This window comes from Parasteatoda tepidariorum, chromosome 6, assembly GCF_982258835.1.
Source record: "Parasteatoda tepidariorum strain Cologne lab strain chromosome 6, Ptep-v5.0, whole genome shotgun sequence".
In the NCBI taxonomy this organism is placed as follows: domain Eukaryota; kingdom Metazoa; phylum Arthropoda; class Arachnida; order Araneae; family Theridiidae; genus Parasteatoda; species Parasteatoda tepidariorum.
In genome coordinates this window covers 24,482,025-24,507,888 of record NC_141760.1, presented here as the reverse complement: position 1 = coordinate 24,507,888, position 25,864 = coordinate 24,482,025, and the positions used below count along the sequence as shown (strand labels likewise).

The 25,864-nt window shown below is 29.6% G+C and overlaps 1 protein-coding gene across 4 annotated transcripts in view; it reads left to right on the top strand.

The window, feature by feature from the left end:
* LOC107452093 (stress-activated protein kinase JNK) overlaps positions 1 to 25,864 on the top strand; it is a 98,733-nt gene that overhangs the window by 51,394 nt on the left and 21,475 nt on the right. For all 4 annotated transcript variants that reach the window (XM_087165560.1, XM_087165558.1, XM_087165559.1 and 1 more), the window contains exons 3-5: positions 17,711 to 17,840; positions 24,186 to 24,244; positions 25,396 to 25,534. In XM_087165560.1, coding sequence (XP_087021686.1) covers positions 17,711 to 17,840; positions 24,186 to 24,244; positions 25,396 to 25,534 — 328 coding nt within the window. The remainder of the gene's footprint in view (positions 1 to 17,710; positions 17,841 to 24,185; positions 24,245 to 25,395; positions 25,535 to 25,864) is intronic.

The window sequence follows — 25,864 nt, the reverse complement described above, 5'->3', positions numbered from 1 at the left end:
TTATAAATGCTACAGAAAAGCTTTTCGATTAATATCATTATAGGTTTTTTCTTTTTCCTGTTTATCGTAGGGTTTCATGGTAGAGTTAAATAAATAATAAATAATCAGGGTAAACAAATTCTATCATAAACTAAACGTTTCTTATTAAAGGTAATGGAGAGTGCCATTGAGACTAGGGAGAAAGGAAACTTTGGAGAATTAGTTACTCTGACGACACATTGAAGCATTGTTAATTCCTAACTCATGGTATCTTCGAAGCACCAAACCTTAATGTATTGCATGATCTCATAGTTTGAGTATCTTGAAAAGTCAGTGAGAAGCCATATATGGACTTTCGTGGGTTGTCTTCAATAAATGGTTTAATTATCAATATAAAACTTTTCATATTTATTTACAAGAAATTCTTAAGGTACATATATATAAAGAGGTCACACGAAATATTGAAAATAGAATATTGTTACCAATATTCGAAGAAAGTTTGCAGTTTATGCCCCGAAATTATTCGTATATTTTCAAAAATGAACATTGTGAAGAGGAAATATATTTCTGCAGTAACAATTAAACATTAAACCATAAATTAATCTTATGATGCATCAATATTTTTTTCCTTAAATCATGGGATAAAAAGTTTTATGTAATTTAATATTCTAAAGTGACCATACTTTTTTTTAACTTCAGACTAACATTAGGTGTTAACAGCAAATTTAACTACTAAATTGGCCTTTATCTAATTTTACACATTTTATACATTTTATACATTAAAAAATAGGTTTACTTGTAGTGCCACTTTTATAGTTTAAATCAAGTTTATTTTATATCGAACAACAGAATTAAAGTTCCTATTGTATACTTTCTTTAAAAAATATGCAAAAGTAAGCATTCAAATTTAGCTCAACTTATTACGTCTTGCTTTAAAATAGTGTATTGTGTTCAGAACTGGCATACTTTTAACTTACGTTGCGTCAGAATTACGCGGTCTAACATTTTAAACAGTTAATTAATTTTATGTTTGCTACATCACTCTATACTCCCAGAAAAATTGAATCATCGTTGAACCATAATATGGTAAGCGTTTGCTGTTACCATGGAAACTTTTATGGTTTAAATCAAGTTTATTTTATGTCGAACAACAGAATTAAAGTTCCCATTGTATACTTCCTTTAAAAAATATGCAAAAATAAGCATTCAAATTTAGCTCAACTTATTACGTCTTGCTTTAAAATAGCGTATTGTGTTCAGAACTGGCATACTTTTAACTTACGTTGCGTCAGAATTACGCGGTCTAACATTTTAAACAGTTAATTAATTTTATGTTTGCTACATCACTCTATACTCCCAGAAAAATTGAATCATCGTTGAACCATAATATGGTAAGCGTTTGCTGTTACCATGGAAACTTTTATGGTTTAAATCAAGTTTATTTTATGTCGAACAACAGAATTAAAGTTCCCATTGTATACTTCCTTTAAAAAATATGCAAAAATAAGCATTCAAATTTAGCTCAACTTATTACGTCTTGCTTTAAAATAGTGTATTGTGTTCAGAACTGGCATACTTTTAACTTACGTTGCGTCATAATTACGCGGTCTAACATTTTAAACAGTTAATTAATTTTATGTTTGCTACATCACTCTATACTCCCAGAAAAATTGAATCATCGTTGAACCATAATATGGTAAGCGTTTGCTGTTACCATGGAAACTTTTATGGTTTAAATCAAGTTTATTTTATGTCGAACAACAGAATTAAAGTTCCCATTGTATACTTCCTTTAAAAAATATGCAAAAATAAGCATTCAAATTTAGCTCAACTTATTACGTCTTGCTTTAAAATAGTGTATTGTGTTCAGAACTGGCATACTTTTAACTTACGTTGCGTCAGAATTACGCTGTCTAACATTTTAAACAGTTAATTAATTTTCTGTTTGCTACATCACTCTATACTCCCAGAAAAATTGAATCATCGTTGAACCATAATATGGTAAGAGTTTTCTGTTACCATGGAAACTTTTATGGTTTAAATCAAGTTTATTTTATGTCGAACAACAGAATTAAAGTTCCCATTGTATACTTTCTTTAAAAAATATGCAAAAATAAGCATTCAAATTTAGCTCAACTTATTACGTCTTGCTTTAAAATAGTGTATTGTGTTCAGAACTGGCATACTTTTAACTTACGTTGCGTCAGAATTACGCTGTCTAACATTTTAAACAGTTAATTAATTTTCTGTTTGCTACATCACTCTATACTCCCAGAAAAATTGAATCATCGTTGAACCATAATATGGTAAGAGTTTTCTGTTACCATGGAAACTTTTATGGTTTAAATCAAGTTTATTTTATGTCGAACAACAGAATTAAAGTTCCCATTGTATACTTTCTTTAAAAAATATGCAAAAATAAGCATTCAAATTTAGCTCAACTTATTACGTCTTGCTTTAAAATAGTGTATTGTGTTCAGAACTGGCATACTTTTAACTTACGTTGCGTCAGAATTACGCTGTCTAACATTTTAAACAGTTAATTAATTTTCTGTTTGCTACATCACTCTATACTCCCAGAAAAATTGAATCATCGTTGAACCATAATATGGTAAGAGTTTTCTGTTACCATGGAAACTTTTATGGTTTAAATCAAGTTTATTTTATGTCGAACAACAGAATTAAAGTTCCCATTGTATACTTTCTTTAAAAAATATGCAAAAATAAGCATTCAAATTTAGCTCAACTTATTACGTCTTGCTTTAAAATAGTGTATTGTGTTCAGAACTGGCATACTTTTAACTTACGTTGCGTCAGAATTACGCTGTCTAACATTTTAAACAGTTAATTAATTTTCTGTTTGCTACATCACTCTATACTCCCAGAAAAATTGAATCATCGTTGAACCATAATATGGTAAGAGTTTTCTGTTACCATGGAAACTTTTATGGTTTAAATCAAGTTTATTTTATGTCGAACAACAGAATTAAAGTTCCCATTGTATACTTTCTTTAAAAAATATGCAAAAATAAGCATTCAAATTTAGCTCAACTTATTACGTCTTGCTTTAAAATAGTGTATTGTGTTCAGAACTGGCATACTTTTAACTTACGTTGCGTCAGAATTACGCGGTCTAACATTTTAAACAGTTAATTAATTTTCTGTTTGCTACATCACTCTATACTCCCAGAAAAATTTAATCATCGTTGAACCATAATATGGTAAGAGTTTGCTATTACCATGGAAACTTTTATGGTTTAAATCAAGTTTATTTTATGTCGAACAACAGAATTAAAGTTTCCATTGTATACTTCCTTTAAAAAATATGCAAAAATAAGCATTCAAATTTAGCTCAACTTATTACGCCTTGCTTTAAAATAGTGTATTGTGTTCAGAACTGGCATACTTTTAACTTACGTTGCGTCAGAATTACGCGGTCTAACATTTTAAACAGTTAATTAATTTTCTGTTTGCTACATCACTCTATACTCCCAGAAAAATTGAATCATCGTTGAACCATAATATGGTAAGAGTTTGCTGTTACCATGGAAACTTTTATGGTTTAAATCAAGTTTATTTTATGTCGAACAACAGAATTAAAGTTCCCATTGTATACTTTCTTTAAAAAATATGCAAAAATAAGCCTTCAAATTTAGCTCAACTTATTACGTCTTGCTTTAAAATAGCGTATTGTGTTCAGAACTGGCATACTTTTAACTTACGTTGCGTCAGAATTACGCGGTCTAACATTTTAAACAGTTAATTAATTTTCTGTTTGCTACATCACTCTATACTTCCAGAAAAATTGAATCATCGTTGAACCATGTACCAACCATGTATGTACCATGTTTGTACCAATCAGCCTCTGCTGGGATTCAAACCTGAGTCCCCTCATTGGGAGGCAAATACTCCATCCCCTTGAGTCACAATGCCTTACCATAGTTAGGTTGCGGCAAATTAGAATGATATTATGGCTTATCTCGCTCCAAGGCTTTGAACAAAGTAATGAAACTTGCCAATCGCATTTTTTTATCGCCTGATCAGAGAACAAGTTTGTTTATGTTGTTAATCCGTTTACAAATTTATACAAATAAGGAAGATTCGAAAATTAAATTTAAATTGGATTCTTAGGGAAAAAATATTAACTTACGTAAATTTTAATTTATTTATATATAAATATTCAAAAATACTTCAGTTTTCTTTATATGTTGCTTCATACATGAGTTCTTTTTTGAAATTTTACCATTGAAAAAGAATTGAAAGATGAAGAAAAGGGAGCAGATACTTTTTAAACTGTTTGAATTACAGTTTTTCTTGAAACTTTCATTCAAATAATAATTAATAACATTATTATTTAAATGATTTTTTATAAAATAAAATCTACAAATAAATAAAAAAAATTAAGTTTTTCTACCCCATCAGATAAAGCCTTAACCTCTTTATGTTTAAAATTGAAACATTTTTCTGATTATCTTCACTCCTCGTGCATTCAAACACTATTTCATATCCCTTAAAATAAATTAACATAATTTTTTCGGTCAACAGTAAAGCCCTGCGTGAACTTTAACGAGAAAAGCGTGCGTAATTACATAATTAAAAGGCGGGGTTTCAAGTAGCTGGCTTGTAACCTTTAAATCTTGTATTAATTTAATAAACCTTACAGTTTCGAAGTGAGTATTTCTGCCTTGGGCATCTAAAATACAGCGTTCTTAATAACGCTATTCGTAGCTGTCTCATTCCCCCTACAATTTTACCACAAATAAAAGAGAAATAATATAGCGGGTGGAGGGTTTAGAATATAAGACCTTTCTAAAATCTAATTACTATACATAATTCCTCCCTATTTTCCCTCTCAGTATTGTGGATTGTGGTCCCAGAAAAGGGAAAAGCTCTTTATAATCTCCCCTGTTAAAGGAAAGGGGGAATCAGAGCATTGATGATGATTATGATAAAAATAAAAAAGACTGAATAACGGCGACAGATGGGTTACAAATGAACTTTCTCTTGAAAATTATTTTCTCGGAAAGTAAGAGAAGAAAAGATGAGATTTATAGTATTGATATTTTATTCTTGGGGGTTGCAGTATTGATTTTTCTGAGACAAGATGGAGATTAGAAAGCTTGCTGGAGGTGAGCAAATTTGTCACTTTCACATTAAAGTTAGATATCACAGAATATTTTTTAAATAAATAAAATATTTGAAAGATAAGAATCTTTAAAAATGTGCTAATAAAAAACTCCTTATAAATTTGCTATGTTCAGTTTATAAAGATCGAGAGGTCTTTGCAAAAGTTTATGAACATTTCATCTTCTTTTAGTTGAACTATCAAAATTGAATTGGTTTAGAAACTTAAACCATTAGATTTCAGAAGCGTTTTAAACTTTGCATCTATTCGTGGATATAAAATGCTGTGTTGTTGTTCAGAATTAATGGAGTAGAATACTTGTGTCAATAAATGTGTCAAAATTTGTGTAGTAGTCCCCAAAATAGTAAGTGTGGTAAAAAAAAAGGATTTGAATGATTGATTTTTATATTTTATTTTATAACCGTCGCTGAACCACCGACGCAATTTTTTGGGTTTACGACTACAAATGTTCAACTCCGTAGACTTGTAATTTTGAACCCAATCCAGAAGACATGGGAACTCCTAGATCAAGTATTGGAAGAAATCTGCCTTCGGGGAGGACTTTTTGATGGAACTAACCCGCATTTGCTTTACATGGAGAGGAAAACCACGAAAACCTCCCACGGTTAGCCTGATGGCAAAGGAGCTCTAACCAATGATCCGTCTACCACTGAGGATATTTTACTTTAGCACTATGGTCGGTGCACGCTGTATGCAGAATTCGTATCGACCAGCCATCGCTGGGATTCAAACCCGGTTCATGTCATTGGAAGGCGAACGCTCCCCAGAGCCATCATGGCTCTGGGTCACCTCATCGAAATGTATCCTTACTTATAAAGATAACTTCGTTAAAAATACATGCTTTTTTCAGATTCTCCAGATCATCTACACACATTAATTCGCATAAATCCTGATCTTGACTTCTAATAAAAAGCTGTATGATAATTTGTCTTGCTGACGTTTAAATTGAAATAACACTTAAACTGTACGTAGATTTATTAAAAAAGAAATCACTTAATCATGATCGCGTATATATTTACAAATAAAGATAATTAATTAAAAAAAATCAATATTTCGTTGTTCCACAGATTCAGCAAATTCAACAAATTTTTTTCATTTCATTTCAATTATTAAAAAATAGTGCATGTGGGCAAATAAAGATGTCAGTTTTCCGAAACAGCTATTTTGGTTTTCGAACAGTATTAAACAATTTTTCTAATTGCTCTGATAGCTATATTTGCACATATTAAAACTAATAATTTGCTTTTAAGTTAAAACGATTTTATTTCTTAATTAAGAAGTCTTGCACAATAGTCAGTTTTCGTACCTGCAATACTAAAAAAAAAATACCTTATTCATTTTAATCCTGCTTGCTTGAAAAGTTAAAAATATTATTAAAAAGAAGTTGAATTCATAAAGTGGAAAGAATAATTTAGACAGACATGCTTGAATTAATCTCTTTCAAAAGAAATCATTCTCAGCTTATTTGAAATGAGAGAGAGATGAATTTCTTTCCATCCTTTTAACAAAAAGAAAGTGGAAGCTCAGATAAGAAATCAATATTCTAAAAAAAAAAAGAACATCTGCTGAAAATCAGATCTCAGCTTATAGAATATTCTCAATAAAGATTTCAAAGAGTGTTTATCAAAATGCAAATTTCTTTTATACTATCTTTATCGAAAAATCGAAGAGTGAATTTTGTGCGATGAAGTTCCAGTTCTTTTTAAGTTGTCTTTGAAGTTGTAGAAGTTATCAAAATTTTGTAAAAACTGTTTTATTTATAATAAAATTTTTGTAATGTGAGTTTCTTTTTGCCCCAATTCCCAAGTAAAAGAAAAAGTTTTTCTCATTAGCATAATGCGTGATTTAATATACTTCTATAATGCACTTTATTCGTCCATACTATTCATTAATTTTTTTCGTGTCTCGTGTTTTATTTTTTTTATTTATTTATTTTTTAAGAAAATTAAGCTAAATTTTTTTATTGCAATTTCGAGAAATGGTGAATATTTCTCTATTTTGTGACTGGATTTATAAAGCTTGATATTATAATATGAACATAAAAAATAAAGAATTAAAGCTAAAAAAAAAGAACATATGCTGAGAATCAGAAGGTTTTTCAGGCCGGTATCAGATGGCTTTTTCAGAAGGTTCAGAAAATTTATCATGCTTATGGCTCTATGAGAACACAAAAAAGCTCGGTGATTTTCACCGAAGATCTTTGGTAATGATTTTGGTAAAATTTGGTAATTGTGATAAAGTTTTATAATTTTATCATGATGCCTAAGATCATAGCGTAAAAACTATTTGCTTAGTTAAATTTACTTTTCAATTTCGTATTTTTTACTAAATGTGTGGTAATAAGAACTGTAATTCTGAAATCCCCGAATTTACGTTAAACCGTTACCATATAAATTTGAAAGAATTACCAAATGAATGGTTTAAATACCAAATATTTTGGTTTTACTAACCATAATTATGGTTTTATTTACCGGAAATATCATTACAATACAGTACGGTAATCTTATCAAAAAACGTTTTATTTGTGTACGTAGTTTAAATGTCCTTATTTATTGGTAAAACCTGTAAAAAATCATTGTTGAGACATAAAATTATGTAGCGCTTTGAAATAGTACTATTATTTGGCATTCTGTTAATGATTTATTTTAACTAATACAGGCTACTTGAAAATTTCATTATAAATAAGTTTTTATTGTATGGATTTCTAACTTCAATTAGTTTTCAATAAAAGACGAATTTCATTTTACAAGAATAGTACAACAAGAATTTCAATGAAGACAATAGCTTAATATGATTGTTGCCCTAGACATATTATAGACGTGCCCTAGACATGCGCCCTAGGTATGACATATAGAGGAACAAAGGATCAATTTTTCTTGATTTAAAAAATAATTTTTCGTATAGTGCATGGCAATAATCGTTTACACTAAGAAAAACTATTTTTATTAATAAACAGAGTATTATATATTTCACACAATCTCCTAGTTCTGGTGTATTGTAATCAATTCACGTTTGAGCAAGAAAACAATGAATGTTTCCCTTTCTGAGACTGTTTTATTATTCGTAATTGCGATGAATTGGATTTCCCATTAGCGCTTATTGAAAATCATTTGTGATTTCTTTCTCACTCAAAAACTTTCATCTAATCCCCGTAATCCAAAGATAGTCTTATGCACGTGCTTCAAAAATTTTTCCAAATAGTAATCTTCTTAATGAAGAGCTGTTTTACCTTAGAGGCACGCTGTTGACCGTTGATTCCCTTCCGATATTATCTATTCCATCTGTAGAAAACAGCAATTCAACAAATTCTCTAATTTGAACTATAAAAATTTAATTTGAAAATTAGCTCTCACATTGATAAGATTTTGAATAAATTTGAGTTCAAAGTCATTTTCTCACCTGTAAACAACCTAAATTTCATCAATCTTGAATAACCTATTTCTAATATTAATAGCTGGGGCATTTTTAAAATTTCTTGTCTGTGTTTTCTTGTTTATATTGAATAAACTAAAAGTACGCCTCAATTCCGACTTAAAAAACATGAAAGATATGGCCAAATTCAGGATTAAATGAACTTTCTATCCTTACATAGTTGGGATTCAAATCGCAGGTTTGATTTTTTTTTTCAGCTAAAATTATTCAACACTGTTTTTAATCTACCGATCTTGACTTCAAGAAATCATTCCATATTTTGAAAAATTCTACTAATTTAGCTAACGATATTTTTAGTAACCAATTATTTCCTAATGTTTGAAAATCCATTCTAATTTAATTTCGACATCTTGTCATCTGGAAATCATAGTTCCCACCCAACTCCCTTGCAACTTTTTCTGGTCTTCCATAATTTGTTATCTTGTTCAAGCTTGTTTCTCGTCCATTATTGGTTGAAATACTTTGTTCTTTATTGCAACGTGTCTGCCCGTTACTTTTCTCTAGCCATTTTGTGTTTAGACTCTGACTAAGATTCCAGTTTATAAAACCGAAACAATAGTATATCCATTTTTGTTCCTTTATTTGTACTTTATTCACGTTTCTTTTTTATTTATTCATAACATCCTATTTTTATTAGATAGCATTCTAGATAATTCAAATATTTTAAGGTTGTTTTTTTCCGTTGTTTAAGGTTTCTAAATATAAAAAAAGGTGACATATTGTTTTTATTTTCAACTTTCTCAGGGACACTATATTTCAAGGATGGAACATTCATTTTAATTCTATAAAATAAATGGTTATAGTGTGTGATTATAATGAGGCACATTTTAACAAATTTGGTAAAAATTTACTTTTAAAAGTGATTTCTATTTTCATGCTTAAATGATTGGACATTTTCAATAACGAAAAAAAAATTTAGTTTGCCTTACTTTCGTGTTTACGCAAATCATTCTGCAATTTAAAAAAAAGTTTTTCTTTTAGCCTATTTTTGCTGCCAAAAACAGAAAGACAAAATAATAAAAACAATGCATTCATTAGACTTTAAAACTCTGTATGTAAAAATAAAGCCAACTATTATAAGGCTTTAATTTTCCTGGAGGAACAGACATTAAAAATTTTCTTCCTTCACCGTCAAATAGATAACTAAATTGCACGTCCCGGGAAAATAATGATATATTAAATAAAACACTTTTTTATTAAAAATGTCTTTAAACGTCCAAAGTACTTAAACTCTTACACTTGTCAACGTCCTTTTTTATTGATGTTAAAAGGAAGCCAAGTAAAAAGACATCACATCAAACTTCAACGCTTCATCTCCCTGTAGAAATTGCAAATTCTTGTTGCATGACACGGGAAATGGGGAAATATTTACATTTCTCTACCCCTTTTCCCCTGTTTGAAGGGAAAAGTAGAAAATTATACATGAACACAAAATCCCTCGGAACGAAGCGGTAGGCAAATCAAGAAGAAAATCGATTCCATCATTACATTGTGCAAAGCACAGGAAAAAAAATGGAGGTTATAAGTGGTGCTTTAGATCACCATGGAGACTAACAGAAGGTTGAGATCAAAAGAAAATAGCTTCAGATGCTAAAAAAAGAATGAATTGTAGAAATAGGGAAAAGAATTATTCTTTTTTATGGAATTTTCGAATAGAAAGAAAGAAGACTGATTCTTTCCGTTCTTATTCTTTGGTAGTTTCGTGACAACTTTATGATAATGTTCCGTTCGTCCTATTAAATACTCGTTGAGCTATGCTTCTATAAAAGCCAAATAAGTAAATATGCCAAGAGAATTGAATTTTGCTTTTTTCTGTTGGAACAGAGCAATAGGAGAATTGGCTGAAGTTCAGTTTTTCTGCATTTTTTTCCCTCCCACATTTGATGAGCACGTTTTGCATGAAATGCAAATGATTTTGTTCTTTTATTTTTCTTAATAAAAAAGTCCCCGCCTTTGATCAGTTGAACCTTCTTAGAAATTTAGTTGTTCCTTTCTTCTGCTAGAAAATATTTAGTAACTTTAGCACAACTGCATCGACTTTAGTTTATTTATGGTAGAATCTCAGTAGATAGGAGTAGGGAATACTGTAACGTTAAGGATTCAGGATTTGGGGATTTGAATGGATTTTTGATTATATTGTAAAGATTTTCATGAATTTTTTGAGGATTTTTTAGGACTTTTAGGAATTTTTGCATTGTGTTTTAAAATTGGTGGATTTTTAAAGGATTTTATGGATTTTTTGGGAATTTTTTTAATGATAATAATATTAGATATTAATAAATACAATTTTATTACTTTTCAATCAGAGATTTATTTTTTGTTAGAAATATATTGTTTATTAATAATTGAACCCAAAAAATGCCTGAAATCCTTAAAAATTTTCAATATCCCTAAAAATCTCCAAAATCCTTAAAAAAATTCCTGAAAATCTTTAAACTATAATCGAAAATCCATTAAGTACCACCAAAAATCCCTAAATTCTGAATCCTTAAGGGTTCAGTATTCCTAATCAATCTCTATTAACCTCGCTAATCCCAACCTATTGGAACCATTGCCTGATTGGTTTCCCGAAAATTCGGAAAATCTGAAATTTCGTTTGTGTAATTAATTGAGGTACTATGCTATGCAATTTTTGTTTGCATAATACAGACTTGACCATGTTATATCGTGTAGCTATCAGAATTTCGATGTTTTCTTAGTTATTATTATTTTAATGAAACAAATCTATGAATTCATTTCAGTGTTTTCGTCCCAGAAGCTTTATCATTATGCTAAATGAAGCAAATCATATTATTTACTCATTCTCTGTATTGTTATTCATTTCTATAACAATTGCAATTCTTACAGAAATAATAAAAGATTAAAACATGCATATCTGAGTCATGCATTTTTTGATCTTCATCACGATTTGTATTTGTATCTTGTACAATTAATTCAATGGTCATGCGCACAATACGTATTGTACAATTTTTCATTTAAATACAATGTTCTAAAACGAATATCTTAATGCTTCTGAAATTACTTCCTCGCTCACCAAAAAAAAGAACAAATGTGAATCAAAAATATTTACATTTTTTGAAAATTTATCAATGCAGTCACTGTTCATTTTACATAAAACTCTATGCTTTGGAATCGGTGTATCTAAGCGAGAAAGCCGATAGTAAACACACACACACCTCCTATTTCCTTTTAAGACACAAACTTTGATTGAAGATCCAGGGATCTCCCAGGAATTTCCCCCCGAGGTATAATCCCCCGAATACTTTGAACAAGGATCCTCCATTTAAATTTAGAGAATAGATGGGAAGTCTGCTGTACGGGAAGATAAGGAAAGGAAGTATTGCTGTCTCCCTATTGGTTTGTTTTCTGAAACTGGGCGGGGAAACTTATCTTTCAGTGTGGTTCTGTTGAGTATAAGAGGCACAACCACAACCTCTCCACCCAAAGTAAATTCGGTTTTGAGATTTAATGCTTCAAGTAAAGTGAAGAGCTAAATGAGACTCGCAGATGATGTTTGATCTAAATACAGCTTAACCGTTCTCCACCGTAATCATCATAAGGTTGGACGATATTAACTTCAAATTGCAGACAGTATTCTTAAAGTTTATAGCATAGAAACATTTTTAGTTTAAATGCTTTAATGAAATAATTTAAAATTATTAGTTCTCGAGCCATGGTAGCTCAAGAGATAGAGCGTTCGCCATCCAATGAGATGACCTAGGTTAGAACCCCAGCGATGGCTAGTCGAAACGAATTCCGCACCTGGTTTACACCAATCACAGAGCTAACGTTAAATATCTTCAGTGGTAGGCGGATTATAGGTTGGAGTCCCCATGCTGCTTGGCTAACCATGGAAGATTTTCGTGGTTTTCCTCTCCATGTAACGCAAATGTTAGTTAATTTCATCAAAATGTCCTCCCCAATGGCAAATGTTTCCCAATACTTGATCCAGAAGCTTCATTGACTTCTGGATTGGGATCGAAATTGCAAGATTACGGAGTTGAACATTGTCAAAGTGGTTAACTCAATTTTGTGTAGCTGTTCAACGACGGTTATAAAATAAAAGTATTTGTTATATTGAGCCGTGGTGGCTCAAGGGATAAAGCTCTCACCTATCAAGGAATTGACCAAAGTTTGAAGTTGAGCGATGGCTGGTGAATACGAACAGGGCCCGGAAATCTGTGGGCTATAAGGTAGAGATTCGGTTGGGACTCTACTGGTCGTAACTTTTAATGAAATTTACACGTTGTTTATTTACAAAATACTTTTTCAATTATTTATAAAATAAGTAAAATGAAATTCGTTGTAAATTTGAGCTTATATTTTATTCAGAGTTTGTTAACTCATTCTAATAACCAACAAGTTTTAAGGGAAAACACACAAAAAAATATTTGTAATATTTAGAGAGCCGCCAGTAAAGCCGGTATCCTAGAGCCAGGCCTCTCTTGCCTTATGATAAATCAAGCTCCGGATACGAATTATGTTTCCTGCTCACACCCACCACAAGGCTGACGTAAAAATATCCTCAGTGATAGAATCATGGGTTAGAATCCCCTTACCGTCGGGCATGGTTTACATCTACGTGTAAAGCTAAAGTAATTTTATTTCATCAAAAAGTCATTCTCAAATCGTAATTTGTCCCAATGCTTGATCTAAGATCCCCTGTCTTCGGGGTTGGAATCCAAATTATAAGGCTACGGAGTTAAACATAGATAGTCGTAAGCCCAAAAATGGGTCCGCAGTTTAACGACTGTTATAAAATAATTGTTATAAAAAAGAAATTTTTATTACGGTTCTACAAAAATATCCAAGCTCACCTTGTGAGCGATAGGAAGCAAAACAAAAACCAAGAAACTCTAAACTAGAATTCTATCAAATTTTGAATATTCAATCTATACAATAATCGATAATATGATAAGATAAAATGATAAGAAATGCTGAATAATAATCATACTTATGTTAACCATAGTTTTCTGATGCATGGCATATGCATAGCATTAATTATAGTCATATTCAATACAAATTTTCTCATAATAACCGACCTAATACTATATATTTAGAAACATTGTATAAATTGAAGTCAAAATTAACTGACTTTATTAAATAAAATTACAGATTATTATTCGAGTTAGGAAAAGTTAAATATTTTTTCAAACTATGACCTATTTTATGACCTAAGTTTATTTTCTTTTAGTTCTATTTTTTTAAAAATTCTATTCTTAAAACCATCACAATTACTTTGTTTATATAATGGGACGAGAATATTCTTTTCTCTCGGCACAACATTTGTATTTTTACATTCAGTAAAAAAATTTTAAAATTCCAGTATCATTCTAAGTTTATTCTCTTTTAATTCTATTCTTAAACTATTACTCTTTATTTTAAAACATCAAACGCATGATGCGTTTGATGTCGAAACGAGCTTAATTTAGTTCTAAAAGTTTTACAAGCAAGCCAAAAAAGCATATCATTTCTCATTCAGGTGTTAGAGTTAATTCTGTCAAACAACATCCTAGAACAGGATTATTGCAAAAGTATTTTCATCGTCGAAACGATTAATGACCATAATATTATATATTTTGTTGATTTAGTAATTATTTTCTATTTCACTGTTGTTTTTTTTAACTATTATGAAACTCACGCGAAATTTGGGCAACAACAAAAAAAAGCATTTTTGGAAAGGACGTATTTATTTTGAAATGTCTTATAAAGGTTAAATAATAAGCAAAAGACTTGGGAAAAAAACTCAAGGAGAAAATTAAATTAAAAAAATAAGGATTTATCACACTAGTTTTCAAAACATATGTCTCATACAAGCTCTAATCATCTTCGTGTAACTGTTATGAAAATATTTAAGATTAGCCATTCAGGTATTTGTAATGTCATAAAAAAGGAAAAAATTCCAGAAAATTCAGATTCTAAAGATATTAAGCTACAACTTATATTTCTAAAAACTAAAATTTAAAACTGTAAGTGGAGAAAATGCGTTTATTGAATAATTCTTCTTCAATTTCCTTTTTTTTAAATAAATGTATTAGTTACAAATAAGGCGCAAACTCGTTTAAATTCTGCACAAAACGTCCTACTCTCGCTGGTTATCTAAAGACGCTGTCAACTGTACACTGAATAAGAAGATGAAGGGTTTGGCTGACACAACAAAGATATCTTTATAAAGTAGTCCCTAGACAATATTTGCAGAAACATACTTTGAAAGAATTGAGACAAGTATGTAATAATTCTTTCAGGTTCTTTGACGAGTAAATTATGTTTCTTTATATTTTTACATGACTCTCTTTTAGAATAAATGTCTAAAAGACTATCCAAAACTCTTTGAACTTATTCATTTAATGTTTCAAGAGAATATAATAAGCATTCTAAATTATTTCACACACTAAGAAACTTTAAGAAATAAATTATATTAATTCATTGAAAAATGACGTATTTTAAAACAAGTTTTAAAGATTTTCTTATATTGTTTATTTTTTAAAAAACGTCTTTTTAAGAAAATCAAGTCAATTCAAACTGTATATATATAGATAAATTGCTAATTATAAATTGCTGTATAAATTATGTATTGCTACAAATAATATAAATTGGTATAGATAAATTGCTTTAATTATATAAATTGCTATATAAATTGATTTAAAATATAAATTGCTTTAATATAAATACTGTAATATAAATAATAATACATATAATATTATTTATGTTATAGCAATATAAATAATAACATAAATTGCTTTAATTCTATTATGATTAAAATTGAAAAAACAGGGTGTTCTGTAATATATAGTTGTAGAATCCTTGTCAAGAACGAAGTCAAATATATATACCCATTATGGGTCAAAAATTAATATTTAAGCAATGAATATCAAAAATACTACAAGAAACTTTCGAATTACTGATGAAGAAAATGGGAGTAAAAATATCGAAATCAATTTGATTGTCTGATGTTGATAACAATTATTTTTCTTCCAGCAATCAAACGTATTTTGATATTTTAAACCTCACCCTTCTCAGTAGTGATTAGCTAGATTTCGATAGCATTTTCGTTTTTCCCTAACTTAAATGTTAGATTGTGATACCGAATGTGTAAACTTTTCAACTTACATATTTTTCGATTTACTATTTTCTGATATATTAGGAGTGGTCGTTACGAAATATTCTGTGTACTAAATATTTTTTATTCTATAATTGGCATAAATTGCAACCCATTCATTCAAATATTGTTGAAAGAATTGTTAAGTCAAATAAATTTGCTCTGTATTTTGCTTAGCGTTATGAATTCCTTTAAGAATTGTTTGGTAATGTAGCTAATGAATGCACTTGGCTGGTTTCTCTTTCTTTTCGTCTGGTATGTGTCATTCGTTGTATTGGAGCAATGAAAGAAAGCAGAAGCAAAAAAATATTTATATCAATTATATACCTGACAGCCAGACACCAAAGATTCTAACAAGAGAAGGGACAGTCTGGTTCCTAAGTAGTAAAAAAATTATTGGATAGATAATCGTTAGGAAACGTTTTTATCTTTTCCTTTTACAAAACTTCATCGATCAATGCAAATCATTTTTTTTTGTTTCCTTTTTTATTAATATTGCTTATTTTTTATTATTCAGTTATTATTTTTTCCCAAATTATTTTCTTTACTATATGCACTTTTTTTAAAAATAATTTTGCTGCACCGAATTTCAGAAGTTTTCTTTCCTCACATTTTCACTATTAAAACCAAACTGCCTAATTTTTAAAAAACCTTTATTTAATTTGAGGAATTCTACAAATTGCCTTGATGGAAAAAACTAACTGACATCCAGTAGATCCGGTTTTATTGCAGTTTTGTACCAAATTACACAACCATGAAGGCATCTAGATTACTTTAAATTATTTCAGAAATTAAACTACATTACTGATGATTGTTTTATTTTCGCCTTAACTCTTAATAAACAGACTTGAGAACAAAGTATGATGATGATGAAGTGAATATCATATTTTAATCCTTAGATTTATTTTATTTTTTTTTGGTCCATTTATTTAGCAATTATGGCAGAGCAATAAAAGTATCTAATTTTAACTACGCACCAATTTCTTTCTCTGACTATGCAGCAAAACCCGAGTTTTTTTTTAAAAAAAACTTCTTGTTAAAAGGCCACCTCAACCACCACAGTTTATTTTTTGTTGTATTTTAAAATTTACAACATGAGCACATTTTACATATGATAATCATACATATGATAATCAAGCATATATTTTACGTATGGTAACAGAGCAACTGATGTATACAATGAAACTGAAAAATTAATGCATTTACTGTTGTGAATTGTTTTTAAAACAAAAAATGAGAGAAGTACTCTCGAACCGTAGATATCTCTCTCATTAGCTTGGTCCGAAGCAAAGATTTAAGTGAATTTTCAAATTACGGTATATTAATATAATGAGCAAGCTAAGTTACAAAACAATGAGTCAAAATACTAAAGAATAGAAGAGGATGAGAATACTTTGCGAAATACATAGCCCTAAAATTGTGAAAAATGTGCAATTTTTTCTTGATTTTTTTATCATTTCTTAATAACAACTTTGGTTAGATATTTGATCTTAAAATCAGTATGATCCTTAAGCCCAGCAGTGTTGAAAGTGTTGACCAGCGTTAGGACGCAAGTATATTTTTAAAAATTATAAATAAACTGTCTTAAAATATAGGCAATGTTTAAAACATATTGTGATGATAAAGACATGAAGGCACTAAAAAAATTCAAATGAAAGACAGTAAAAGTAAGACACCGAAAACTACTCATGTAAGCTTAAGAACCGAATTTCTGAAGCCTATAATAAAACTCAATTATGCGTTGCATGGTTCATAATATGTGAAGCAATAAGATTAAATTTATTAAAGAACTGGTATCAGAAATGCTTGAAAAACTACTGGTAAGCGTGAATTTTGGATAGCTCAGTGTACCGATTCACTTAGCTAAATTATAGAATTTTAAAAACCAGCATGAGAGCTTGACTGCATGCATGAAGGAAAACCAGCACCGGGAATTATGGAATTTTAGAAACCAGTATGCTCGTACCGACTGTATCCTATCATTGAATATGTTTATAATTACGTAAATGGTCACGATGACTGCTAATTAATGACTTTTTTCTTTCTATTTTTAGTGCTGCATACGACACTGTGAGCCGGCAAAATGTGGCTATAAAGAAACTAAGCCGACCCTTCCAAAATGTGACTCACGCGAAAAGGGCCTACAGGGAATTCAAGCTCATGAAGCTCGTCAACCACAAAAATGTAAGCATTGCAAAACTCTTTTGAATAAATGTCTTTTGTTTCTTTAAAACTGGTCGAAACAGATTAGGCTTCAAACATGTTCAGAACAATAGCTCCAAAACTCCAAAGTTGTTTCAAGGATTTCCCCGTTTTCTAATATAAAAAAGAGTTATTGCGACTAATTACAATACTGCATTTGCAAAGACTAATCTTTTTTACAGAAATTAAACTAGGAGAACTAAATGATAATGGTTATCTTAATTATATGGTTTCCAACACCATGATCCTGTTCCTTAATTTAGGTTAAGGGTTAAACTGATTACTATGTTTTTTTAATCCAGGCCTATTCCTCTCTGGAAATTTGACTTGAAAGTCCAACTGACATTGTTCTAGATTCCATGTCAATTTAGTTCCTGAATATAGTCAAAGAGATTAAACTAATTGCAATGCTCAAGAGGAGAGGCCAATCTTGTTCTCAAAAATAGTCTAAGGAAGCTAACTGAGGCGATAAGCTGTTCCTGAAAGCAGGCTTGTAAGGCTAACTGATATAATTAACTGATTTCAATGTTCCAGACTCGGGACCTAATCTTGTTCATAAAAATAGCCTAGGAGGAGTAATAGATTACATTGTTGCAGATGACAAGCCTGTTTGGTTCTGAAATGTAAGCTAAAAAGACAAACTGCTGTAACTAACTGATTAAAATGCGTGGTCTAATCTTCTTTTTGAAAGTTGGCTCAGAGAAGTGATTACATTTTAGACATCAAGTCGTTCTTGATCATCAAAGTTGTGCAGGAGGATTATAGAAGGGAATATTCAAAAGTGTTGAAATGATATAACTGCTACTATACCATTGATAAAAATAACTACCATAGATTGAAATTACTACTATGAACTACTACTATTGATAGAGCTTACTACTTGATAGATACTACTGCTACTATATTGATTTTAAAAGTAAACTAAAAAATATAAAAAGGTTCTAAGAATTTCCATTTCAGATGCCGTTATTTTAATTGATCAGAAGTTATATTGTTTCAACGGTTTCAGTTCTTTCTACTCCGACTCCGTTTGGAGATCCAAAATTATTGAAACCAGGTACCTCACAGAGTTCGCAAAGTGTCACTAATATAACATATTTATTTTTCTTGAAAATTAGCACAAAAAATACCAATGATTGCAAAAACATTTATGTCAGTCGCAAAACTATTTTAAAAAAAGATATGAGGTAAATAATTTATATTGATCAATGAAATAAAACTTAAAGATAATGATATAGCATTTATAAAAAATGATGACAATGATAATGATCTCAGCCATCTAATTGTTATACCGTTTCATTAGTTTTAAATAATTTTATTTTTGCTCCAAGATTCAAGACTATTGAAATCACAATTACTAACAAAATGGAAAAATAATTGCAACTATCCTCTAACTCACTTATTAAGGTGTTTAGAATATCAGAGGTAAAATAAAAGAACGTTCATCTGCAAAATTGCTTCCACAGTCATAAATCTATTAATTTCTGGTCGTAAATTTAAATCCGTATCGAAATGGTTGAACTAAATAGCAGCTACACTGTAACTAACTACACTGTGAAATTGTTAAATTTGCAGAAAAAATTGTTAACTGGTGTACCAGTATAAAACCGTTTATTTCACAGAAAAATACTGTTATTTAAAAATGGACTCCACTTAAGCACGATGGTCTTGAGTTCATAAGCTACATGTCATAAGAACACGCGTACAAAAATACGTTTATGTGTTACTGAAACGATGATCTTGAGTTCATGCGCAACATGTCATAAGAAAATACTTACAAAATTATGTTTTTATGTTACTAAAATGATGGACTTAAGTTCATGTGCAACGTGTCATAAGAGCATACGTACAAAAATATTTTTTGATGTTACACAAACGATGAACTTAAGTTCGTGTACTACATGTCATGAGAACTTGCGTACAAAAATATGTTTATATGTTAATAAAACGATGATCTTGAGTTCATGTGCAACATGAGAACATGCGTACAAAAATATGTTTATATCTTACTAAAATGATGGTCTTGAATTATCGTCACACTAAATTTCTTAACTTTTAGAAATAAAAATAATATTTCTTTTAATTAAATGATATTAAAAATATATTCTTTTCGACGATCTTGCATTACATGGTATTTTCTTAGTTTTAAAGTTGAATAAAAATTTGCGAAAAGAGTATGCATTGTTAAATAAAAATATTAAAATATATAGAATGCTAATTTCTTAAATTAATTCCTTTAAAATCAAATAAAAAATAAACCTATAATATTAAGAACACAAAATTATGCTAGTTAAATATTCTTGACGGCCCATAAAAAAAGTTTTCTCTATTTTAACATTTACGTTTCTTTTTTTATATCTAAACCATAAATAAAAATCATCATAGATGAATCAGTGTATTCACAAAATATTTTTCTTTCGCTATAAAATCTTTGCATAAAAAAATCGTTTTAAAAGTCTTTTTTTTTACTTTTAATTTATTACTTGTAAACAGTTAGCTTTTTCTCTTAATCTCTCGACACTTCATAAGGTGAGCTTATAAATTTTAATAAGCTCGAAGCCAACTCATAATGAGACTATATTAAGCCTCATACTTAATTAATAGATGCAAATTAATTTGTAACAAATAGCTAAGGGCATAAAACATTTTCACTTACTATATTTTCTGTGTCATTGTGACTCTTGATAAAATATCTACTTGTCTATTACATGCTAAGAAAGGCTCATAATGCTTTAAAAACCTTTTCCCTAAATGGATTTTTAAAGTAACAAGAGTCCATTTTATTAGGCTAAATTTATTCTACTCCTCAAGAATAAAACGAGTATGCAAAAGAAGGATCCATTTTAAAAGGGATTTCTTTTTATTTTAATAGCGAGGAGAAGGGTTTAGAAGCATCTTCGCTTTTACGGGAAGATTTATAAAAGTCTGAGTGTTTTAAGGAAAGATTCTCTAAGGCTATAAACGGCGGTGGCTGGCTTATTTTTATTCGCTTGACAAATGATTTATTTTTTGTAGAACGTTAATGGATATTTTTACTTTCAATAATATATTTTTTTACCATTGAGAGAGAAAATACTGTTTAAATAATGTGTAAAAAATATCAAATGCCTTGTACTTTGATTTCATATGGGATAAAAAGGGGAACTTGAGAGCAATTTTTAAGAAAATCCATAGTTTTCATACTTAAAATTTATAAAGTGCAAATTATCTATTGATAATACTCATGCATTTCCTTAATCCATAAAGCTAAAGCGAACATTTTCCTATGAATGCCTACCTTTCTTACTTAACAATGCTTACCTATCTTAGTTTGCAGCATTCAAGAAAATGATCGAATTTGATTTAACTTGTTGTAGATGAATAATTATGTGCCCTTACAAAAATTTGAGATGTTTTTTAAGGTTTATTGGAGGTTGTTTTCAGGTGTAAAGTTTGATTTGTGGAGGTCTTCAAAAATTAACCCTAAAAATCAACCTCTCCAGGCTTATAATCAAGATGTTTCAAGTTGTTTTATTCACACTTGAGGTTGTTTTGAGGTTGATATTAATCTACCTTAGAGCACCAGCTTAGAAAAGCTGTTTTTTGAAATGTACAAATCATTTTTTCTACTCTACAAGTCTATTTGAGGTGAAAATAATTCTACCCGATTTCAACTGGCAGTATTGTTGAGCTATATATGAGGTTGATTTTATTAGGTGCAAACGAGGTTGAAATTGAGATTTATGAATGAGGTTATTTTTGGTGCAAAACATAGCCTCATTTCCTACCTCAGGCTCTTCCTCTTTTCTTACACTTGTTAGCCTCAAAACAATCCCGAAAGCGGATTTTTTTATAAGGGTGTTCCTTTATATATTTAAAATATCTTATTAATTCCAAGAATAAATTTCAAGAAATCCACTTATGCCCTCCTTTCCTTGCTAGATTCTATATAAATTAATAAATTTGGTTAATCTATAGTTGCTGGTTACACATCATGTATAGTTATACATTATAATTAATAAATAATATAATAATCATATGTAATTACGCATATTTCTGGTCCAAGTCAATGAGGTAAAATGTTTTTAATTTTATAAAATGTAGGATAAAAACTATTTTAGTGCTGTCCTTTAGATGGAATTTATTTTTAAAAAGTTTTAAAGTAAATAAAGAATAAATATACATTTTAAAAAAGAAATTCGTATAGGATTTAATTATATCTTGATTATGACGTTTATTAGATCTTGAGAAGTTGCCAGGATATACTAATGAGATGAAAATATTCAATTATATTTTAAATTTCCAAAGTTATGGTTTTCAGCGGATTGCCGGTAGGGAGGGTAATATGCATTTGCCTCTATTTCTTAGCTCCAGCTTCGAAACATAAATGAATAAAAAGTCACCACTCTTCATAGGAAAATATCAATTATTTGGCTATTTATTAAAAAGTTGAGCCACTCTATTGACGTTTTAAGGGATTTTAAATTATTTGCTATATAAGACTTAAAATTACATACTGATGGCAAACACTTTGACCTTTAGCCGTAGAACTTTTAGAATTTTTATGTTAATAAATAATTAAATGAAGAAAGACTATTTTTTAGAATTTTATTTCAGTCAGTTGCACCTTATTAAAAAAACTGAAGTTCATTTTTATTGTGAGAAGGATCAAATTAATAAATATAAAATTAAAAATTAAAAGAAAGTGGGAAGCATGAAATGTCTATAATATCATGACAAATTATTGTTCATAGCGACCAGTTACAATAATGTAGGTGCTTCTTCAAAAAATATAAGTTTTTCACAGGACAATAAAATTTTATTAAATAATACAAAATCTAATAGCTAAGTTTTTACTTTTACGAAAGTTATGACAGCCAGTTAAACTTAATTTTTTCCTATAAAATTACAAACGCATAAAAATGCTTAAAATTGATATTTTAAATATCTTGGTTTGGCAGATTTAGACCCCTAAACTTAATGTACAAAATTTCCTTAACATTTTAAATTATAGGTTGATAATGAATCTTAAAACTTTAATATTTTAAATAAACAAATGGGGGATCAGGGAAACAAATTTGTGCAAAATATGACACGAATAATCTTTAGAAAACTAAAAATAAAGAAATAAATGGAAGACAAGTTGACATGTTTTGGGCACACAGAACGCGACACTCCTTGTCAAGACCACAAAACATGAAACAAGAAAGGTGGCAGTTGCCAAAAAAAGTCTATTCTTTTTCATTAGCAACTGTGTCTTTTTTTAACCAGTTTATCTAAGTTTTCAATCAACGTATAATCCCGACGAAGAGCGTCCTGTTTTTGATGCTCAAAATATTCTGACTCTTCTCTATTTTCAAATTATCGTATTATTGTCCTGACAAAGAGCGTTCTGTTTTAGACGCTCAAAACATGCTGACTTTTCTTCCACTACAATGATGAAAATAAGTTTTCTTTTTATTTTCTAACAAGCACAAAATACTAAATGGCAAAGTTTTTGTAACGCGCATCCTCTGAATATTGCATTCACAATGGCACATATATTCACTATGCAGTCAGCATGATACGATTAGTGATACTGTTATTGGTATGATACTCTTAACACTGCATACGGCGTATACTCTTATACTCGATACAAATGATGCTCTTAATATGACACATGACATTTATATGATTCTCTTAATATAATATTTGATATTAGTATGATACTTGATATGATACTCTTGATGCTCAATGCGATATTGCTGCATAAACAAGCACCATCAAAGGAGATATTGTTAATAGTTTCCATAAATGGATTTTGAAGGATGGATTTGGATGGATTGAAGAATGGATTTCTACTGAATATTTAATACTATCCGAAATGCGTTCACGTTAACAGCTATCTCGTCCAAATTTGCAGCAAACTTAATAGGGTGCCTGGTATATGTTAATGTCATATTAACGAATATTTACTTTCCAATCAATATTACATAGAAAAAAAAAGTGAAATCGATAATATAGTTCAATTTATTAGTTAAGTTTACGTTAAGCTTAAATAGTAATTGTATATAAATGTATGTAGATAATGATAAATACATTTATTTACTAATTTTGAATTTGATTGTGTTTTTCAGATCATTGGTCTTTTAAATGCATTTATTTACTAATTTTGAATTTGATTGTGTTTTTCAGATCATTGGTCTTTTAAATGCATTTATTTACTAATTTTGAATTTGATTGTGTTTTTCAGATCATTGGTCTTTTAAATGCATTTATTTACTAATTTTGAATTTGATTGTGTTTTTCAGATCATTGGTCTTTTAAATGCATTTATTTACTAATTTTGAATTTGATTGTGTTTTTCAGATCATTGGTCTTTTAAATGCATTCACCCCACAGAAAACATTAGAAGACTTTCAAGATGTGTAAGAATAAATAATTTAATTCTTCTTTTACAATAAAATTTACAAAAATCGTATAATTAAATATTGTTAAAGGATTGATTGCAAGAACCATAAGAGTTGATGATTCAAAATGGGATTGTTAAAGAGATTAACTATGAAAGTACCATAAATTAAACCATGAAGTGCATCAGAAGCTTAACTTTGTTAAACCTGAAAACCCAGTTAAAGAATATTTCTTCAGTTGTATTCAAAAAGTTTCGAAATTCAGTTAAATGTCAGATTCATGTCTGAAATACATATTTTAACTGAGAATATTTAATATTTTCAACTTAATACGACAAATACTTAAATTCTTGGTTTGTTACAAGGAATAGTTGATTTTTTAGGCTGATTGCATTATATCTTTCTTAATTGCATATTACAGTTTTATTCAAGTGGAATCCCAAGCATTCAATAAGTTTACCGAAATCATTTATACGCATAGCATCTCTAAAGTACAGATCGAGGCAATTGTCACGTGAAAATGCTTTTTTTTAATTCTAACATTTCTGGCATTATCATTTAAAACTTCAAGGTATTGAGCTTTCATTGTGAAAGACGGAGATTCAAATATAATTTATGGGCTGAAGCCCATCCACTTTTATTGGGAGGTAGAGGTGGCATGCGCGTAATGCTGGGCACGTTGCTTCACTGTCCTGTTTAATTCTGAAATTACGGTAAAATAACCAGCAGCTTAAAACTAATACCTGTTTTTTATGGCAGATTTGACTATAATCCTAATTCGGCGTAAATTGTTGAATTTTGATTCCAAGGAGACGGATTGGATAAGGATGGCGGAAAACTTGTTATTTCAAAATCGAAAAAATAGAATGAAAGTTAGATTTTAAAAAAATAGAATTTTTTGATATTCTAAAAAACTATCTTTCTAAAAAACTATCTAGTGACACCAATCTCAACCCCTCTCCGAATCAGGCCCCACCCCATGAGAGTTTACCTAGTGGTCAAAGAGTAGAGATCGGAATCAAGTTTGCTATCATTAATAGATTTCTTACAGTCAGTTATAATTTAATTTTCAGAGAATAAGAGCATAGTGAGAAATCTTATGCACTTTAAAAAAACCGCTAAGAGACTAAATATTATTGTTTCGTGACGGAATTGATCCCTTCCTGCAGGTATCTGGTGATGGAACTGATGGATGCCAATCTCTGCCAAGTGATACAGATGGACCTGGATCATGAAAGAATGTCTTATCTTCTTTACCAGATGCTCTGTGGCATAAAGCATTTGCATTCGGCAGGCATCATTCACAGGGTAAGAGGAACACTCTCATTTTAGAAGATTTTTCACATAAAAAAGTGTATTCGTCTAATGATTGAACTCACGTCTTTTCTTTTCTTTTTTAATAGAATTAAAACAATATTTTTAACAATAAAATTAAAGACGAAGATAATCAAAGTGAGTTAAAATAGCAACTTGTTTAAGAGCGTCTATTAGTCCTTTCAAGGAAGTTGAACTTTGTTTGATACGGTTAGCGTAAGTCAGAATACAAATGCCTAATAATAAAAAAATGACTAGCAACCATGTTTACTTATAAGCTAAAAGAAATGCTAAGAACAAAGATTTATAATAGTAGAATAGAAA